The 6,141-nt window shown below is 62.2% G+C and overlaps 1 protein-coding gene across 2 annotated transcripts; it reads right to left on the reverse strand.

Moving 5' to 3' along the window:
- Positions 1-215: 215 nt before the first annotated feature.
- Positions 216-5,817, reverse strand: LOC135406035 (zinc finger protein 501-like). 2 transcript variants are annotated; one of them, XM_064640564.1, is made up of 3 exons: positions 4,501-5,817; positions 1,889-1,964; positions 216-1,700 (listed from the first exon to the last, which is right to left on the reverse strand). In XM_064640564.1, the coding sequence occupies exons 1-3, from the start codon at positions 4,543-4,545 to the stop codon at positions 643-645; spliced, it is 1,179 nt and encodes a 392-aa protein (XP_064496634.1). In that variant the 5' UTR covers positions 4,546-5,817; the 3' UTR covers positions 216-642. The 2 variants fall into 2 exon arrangements, with proteins under 2 accessions (XP_064496634.1, XP_064496635.1); XM_064640565.1 differs by having other exon boundaries at positions 4,377-5,817.
- Positions 5,818-6,141: the final 324 nt, after the last annotated feature.

The raw sequence follows: 6,141 nt of genomic DNA on the forward strand, positions 1-6,141 counted from the left end.
AAAGGGGGGTGGCCCCCCGGAGCTCCCAACTTCCTGTGGGGTGCTGGGGGCTGCTGGATCCAATCTCAGCCTTGCATCATACCAACAGTTTCAGTTTAGAGGAATTACAGAGCTGTGACTGAACCACTTTTGTCCCCCAGCTTTTAATGATGGCAAATCAGAACTATTGATAGAAATGAACTTATTTAGGGTTACAAATGATCAGACAGAAGATCTTCATCAGAATTATTTACTGCACAATACAAACACTAAAACTACCAGGAGTACAGGATAAGACAGGACAGTGCTCTACACTAAAGCAATTGTTGAAGCAATTCTACTCAAGCTGGCACAAAAGCAATAATTCTTAATTAGAGATGGATGGAACTCCCCCAGACCAACGCTGGTGGGGAGATCTCTGCTCTCAACCTCCAGCAGTGACCTTTGGGGGTCCCCAGCCATGGCAGGAATCTCCACACACCCCCCAGAAAGGGTTCTGTTGGAAGAAGCTGCCCCTGGGAAAGGGGACTGGCCCTTTGTGGTCGAAAGAGATGGAGTGACAGTCACTGCACTCCAGGGGTTGCCTCCCCATCAGGGGGTTCATTCGGGGTGGAAGCAGCGGCCGAAGCTCTTCCCGCAGTCGGGGCACTCGCAGGGTTCCCCTTACTGGTGGGTCCGTTGGTGTGAGGTCAAGTTACCGCTCTGGGTGAAGCTCTTCCCACACTCCCCACACTTGTAGGGCCTCTCCCCGCTGTGGATGCGCCGGTGGGTGATGAGGTGGGAGTTCCGCTTAAAGCCCTTCCCGCAGTCGGTGCAGCGGAAGGGCCTCTCATCCGTGTGCGTTCGCTCATGCAGGAGGAGATTGGAGCTGGTCTTAAACCTCTTCCCACATTCCGAGCACCTGTAGGGTCGTTCCCCAGTGTGGATAAGATGGTGGGTGCGGGGGCTGGAGCTGTAGGGCCTCTCCCTGCTGTGGATGCGCCGGTGGGTGACGAGGGTGGAGTTCTGGTTGAAGCCCTTCCCGCAGTCGGTGCAGTGGAAGGGCCTCTCATCCGTGTGTGTCCGCTGGTGGGTGATGAGGTGGGAGTTCCGCTTAAAGCCCTTCCCGCAGTCGGTGCAGCGGAAGGGCCTCTCATCCGTGTGTGTCTGCTCATGCCTGAGGAGATTCCCACTGCGCTGAAACCTCTTCCCACACTCCCCACACGTGTAGGGCCGTTCCCCAGTGTGGATGCGCTGGTGTTGGATCAGGGTGGAGCTGTCCCTGAAGCTCTTCCTACACTCCCCACATGTGTAGGGTCGTTCCCCAGTGTGGATGCGCTGGTGTTGGATCAGGTTGGAGCTCTGCCTGAAGCTCTTCCCACATTCCCTACATGTGTAGGGCCGTTCCCCACTGTGGATGTGCTGGTGGGTGAGGAGTTGGGTGCTCTTCCTGAAGCTCTTCCCACATTCCAAGCACCTGAAGGGCTTCTCCCTGCTGGGAGGCTGCTCAGGGACCACCAGGTCAGAGCTCTGGCTCAAGCTCCGGCCGCCTTCCCGGCACAGGCTGGCTCTTTCCTCCTCAGAGCCCCCTGGGCTGGCTTTGGAGCCCCTCCTGCGGGGGGATCTCCGGCCCTTTTCCTCCCCGCTGCCTTCCTGGGCTGGGGAGCCCTTCAAAACGGCCTCTCCCACCAGGCTCTGCCGGGGGGATTTGTCCTCTGGGCTCTCCGTCCTCAGCTCGGGGCCTGGGGCAGGAAGCAACAAGGACAGGGAGGGGATTTGCCTCCGGCCCACAGGGAAGGCCAAGGACATCCCCCCAACTCCGGCCCCGGCAGGACGGCGGCGCCAGCGGGGTTGTCCTGCAGCCGGGGCCATGCTGGGCTGACAGAGCCAGCACAACACCCGCCCAAAGGGACACTGACTGCCTCCTCACCTGCCTGGGGGGCCCAAGGCATCTTCCTCTTCCTCGCAGCCTCCTTCATCTGCCCAAGCTTTGGGAAGGACAAATCCTGATGGGGGGGAAACAAGGGCTGAGCACGTTGCCTTGGGGGTTCCTCCTGCCCAAGTCCATCTCTAGAACTCACCGGGCATCCTGTGACCATAAAAACCTCCCAAACACCAAGATTCAGCCCAGAAAAACCCAAACCACCCAGATTCAGGCAAAAACCCCCTCAGAAATAGCAAGAAGAGCCCCACACCCTCAAACTGCAAAAACTTGAGATTCAGATGAAATATACTCCAAAAATATGAAGATTAGTCAAAAAAAATCTCTCCCAGAAGTTCCCCCTCTCTGGTCTCTCCCCTCTGGGGTTGGAGGGTCTGCCCTGTCTGGGATGCTGGGGGTCCCCCTTAGGGATGCTGGCAGTGTTGGGGGTCCCAAGGGTCCCTTCTCCTCTGACTCTCGCCTTCGAGGGGTCACGTTCCCAGACATTCCCCCTCTCCAGGTTCTCCACTCTGTTGTCCCAGGGATCCCAGGGGTCCCCACTGTCCAGGTTTCCCCTTCTCCACACCCCCCGTTTCAGGCTCCTGAGGGTCCCGGGGCTCCTCCCTCTCCGTGCTCCCCCCTCCAGGCTGCCGGGGGTCCCCCAGCTCCGGCATCTCCCCGCTCCGCCCTCCACACTCGGCAGCTCCCGGGCTCCACACCCACCCCCAGCACTCCTGGGGGGCCCCAAACCCGCTGTGTCCCCCCCATCAGCACCGGGCTGACAATGGAGCCGGCGGGGCCTGACCCAGCAACACCAACCCCCATCGTGGGGGGGACCTGCATCCCCCACCCACCACCAGGGCTCTGACCCCAACCCAGCCCGGCCCCCAAAAACCACCTCCCACCCACCCCCAACAGCCCCCAAGGGCACAGCCCTGCACAAGGGCCGGCTGTGCCCCAGGCACCCAAACAGCCCCACGGGCGGGGGGACACCAGAGGCTGCCCCAGGGCAACGAGAGCAGGGAGCGGATCGGGCCCCCTGACACGTGGGCGGGCTCTGGGCTCAGCCTGACCAGGGGCAATTTGGCACCAACAGCAGGGCCCTGAACGCTGGCTCGGCACAGGGGGCCCGAGCTCCCCCCTCTCCAGCTCTCGGGGCTCTCACAGCTCCCCCCTCTCTCCAGCCTCCCCTACTCTCCAGGGATCAAGGCACGGGGACACCGAGGCACCCCCACGGCAACCCCAGTCCCACTCCCTCCCCTCCCCTCAGCCCCCCTCTCCCACCCCTTCCCCATCGGCCCCCCAAACCCCGCTTCCCCAGCTCCCTTTGGGGGTGACCCACCGCCCCTCGCGCTCCCTTTGGGGGTCCCACCCGCTCTTTTCGCTCCTCTCCCCCCTTTCCCATCGTGGCCGCTCCGCTCACCCCACAGCGGCAGGAAGGGCCGGGACAGGGGTGGAGCAGCAACAGCAACAGCAGGAGAACAATCGCCCCCCATCCCACGGGTGCCCGGGAAGGGGGAACTCGTCCCAAATATCCTGGGGGGGAGCGTGGGGGGTCTTGACATACTCAGGCTGCCAGCACAGATTTCCCTGCAAAGTCTGCAGGGAGTCAAGCTCTGCAGAGGAGACTGTGTCCCATGGATGGGATTGCAGAGGCTCCCTCAGGTCCTCAGCAGGAATCACCAACCAGGAATACACACAAAAGGCCCCCACGAAGTTTTTTGGGGGAGTGTCCTGTAGGGAGGGGACAGTGTCACCCCACCAGGGCAGGGCTGGTAAGTGGGAGGCTGCTCCAGGGCTCTGCAAGAGGCCTCGTGCTCTGCTCGGCCCCAGCACTGGCTGGTCCCAACAGCCCCGGCTGCCCCCGGCCCTGGGCAGCTCTGCTGCCACAGGCTGTGCCCTCACCGTGGCCCTGCAATGGCCCTGCCTGTCCCTCCCCCGTGGCCCTGCCCACATCCCTGTCCCTTGGCTCTCTCTCTGCCAGCTCAGTGTGGGGCACACGGGCTGGGGGTCCCTCCCAAGCCCCCCGGGCAGCCGGCGTTGGCTGGGGGGATGTGAGGGCTGGGCCTGCTCAGCACCGCCCCGGCCTCGTGCCCAGCACCTCTTTCCTGCCCCACACAAGAGCTTCCCGGCCCCCCCAGGGCTCCCCTGCTGCTGCCTCTGCTCCTGGCCCTGCCTTTGCTGCTCCCTTGGCTGGGGCAGCGGCTGCACGGGGGGGATGGCAGCAGCTTCAGCTCCACGGCACTTCCTGGGGGGAGCTCAGCCCGGGGGGACGGGCAGGGACCTGATGGGGATGGACAGGGGCCCAGCAGGGACAGCCAGGGCCTGCAGGGGAAGGCACAGGGACAACCTGGCCCCCCACACTGCCAGGGCTGTCTCTGCTCCTCCTTGCAGGCTCCGTGGCCAGGCACAGGTGGTGTTCCTGGGTGCCCACCATCTCAGCACTTGCAGCCGCTCAAATCAGCGCCCGCAGCTCTGCAGCAAAGCCCCAGCTCACCTGGCACACAGGGGATGGACACAGCACCTGCTCGGGGATGGGCAAACACAGCTTTGTGCCTTCCCCACCACGGGGCTCTCCTTCCTCAGCAGCACCTCTGCCTTGCACTTATTCTCAGCCTCACCTCAGGGCCTGGGCTCAAGGACAGGAACCTGCAGGGAGGGGACATCAGGTGCAAGCTGAGGGCTGCCTGCTTGCACTGGGCTGGGGGCTTCTTTCTCCTTCTACAACCAGCCCACAACTCAGCCTGCTTTGCTAACACCACACATTTACAGACTAACCTTGGAGATAGATATGGACAGACATCTCTATCACCCTGGGGATGGAGCCTCAAGCATGTGCTGCCACAGGAATGGCAATCAGAGAATCACAGAATCAGCCACGTTGGAAAAGACCTCCGAGATCATCAAGTCCAGCCCTGGATCCAACCCTGCTGTGCTTCCCAGACCATGGCACTGAGGCCACATCCACTCTCACCTTCAACACCTCCAGGGACGCTGACTCCACCCCCTCCCTGCCCAGCCCATTCCAAGGCCTGATTACCCTGTCAGCAAAAAATTGCTTCCCAATACCCAACCTAAACCTCCCCTGGCACAGCTCCAGACCCAGCCCTCTTGTCCTACTGCTGCTTCCTGGCACAACAGCCCCACCCCCACCTGGCTCCAACCTCCTGGCAGGGACTTGCAGAGAGTCAGGAGGTCTCCCCTGAGCCTCCTCTTCTCCAGCCTCAGCACCCCCAGCTCCCTCAGCCTCTCCTCACACCACTTGTGCTCCACTCCCTTCCCCAGCCTCGCTGCTCTTCTCTGGACCTGCTCCAGCCCCTCCAGGGCCTTCCTCAACTCAGGGGCCCAGAGCTGGACACAGCACTCCAGGGGTGGCCTCACCAGCGCTCACTCCAGCCCAACAATCCCTTCCCTGCTCCTGCTGCCACACTCTTCCTCACACATTGGCCACACTTCCTCACTCCATTGGCCCTCTTGGCCCCCTGGCCACACTCTGCCTCCTGTTCAGCTTCCTGTCCATCCCCACTCCCAGCTCCCTTTCTGCCTGCCTGCTCTCCAGCCACTCTGGCCCCAGCCCGGGGGGCTGACGGGGCTTCTTGTGGCCAAAGGGCAGGACCCGGCCCTTGGCCTGCTGGAACCTCATCCCCTTGCAATCAGCCCATGGATCCAGCTGGGCCAGGTCCCTCTGCAGAGCCCTCCTGCCTTCCAGCACATCAACACACCCCAGCTTGGGGTCAGCTGCACATTTGCTGATGAAATGCCTGGTTCTGCAGCAGCTGCAGATGCTCAAGGGGCAGCAGGAACAAGTCAGGGGCCTGGGGGGGCCTGGGGGGATTTGGGGTGCGGGAGGGTCCTGGGGGAGCTGGGGAGGGGCTTTGGGGATTGGGGGTACAAACCAGGACAGACCAGTACAGACCAGTACCTCCTCACTGCTCCCCCGATCTCTCCTGGAGCTGGGCCACATTGTTGTGGGACACCTGAGCCCACCCCAGTGCCCTCCCAGTACAGCCCAGTGCCCCCAGTACAGCCACTGTGCTCCTGCTGCCGGGTGATCCCTTTTTGAGGGGGTTGGAAGGGATTTGAAGGGGGGCTGGGGGAGATCTGAAGGGATCCGGGGGGATGGTTGGATGGGGATTTGGGGGGTTTTGGGGGTCTTTGATTGCATTTGGGGGAGCTAAAATGGGTTTTGGGGGCATTGGGGCATCAAAGGGATCTGTGGGGGGAGAGGATTAAAGGGAAAATGGAGGTTAGGGGACATTTGG

This window comes from Pseudopipra pipra, chromosome W, assembly GCF_036250125.1.
Source record: "Pseudopipra pipra isolate bDixPip1 chromosome W, bDixPip1.hap1, whole genome shotgun sequence".
Classification (NCBI taxonomy): domain Eukaryota; kingdom Metazoa; phylum Chordata; class Aves; order Passeriformes; family Pipridae; genus Pseudopipra; species Pseudopipra pipra.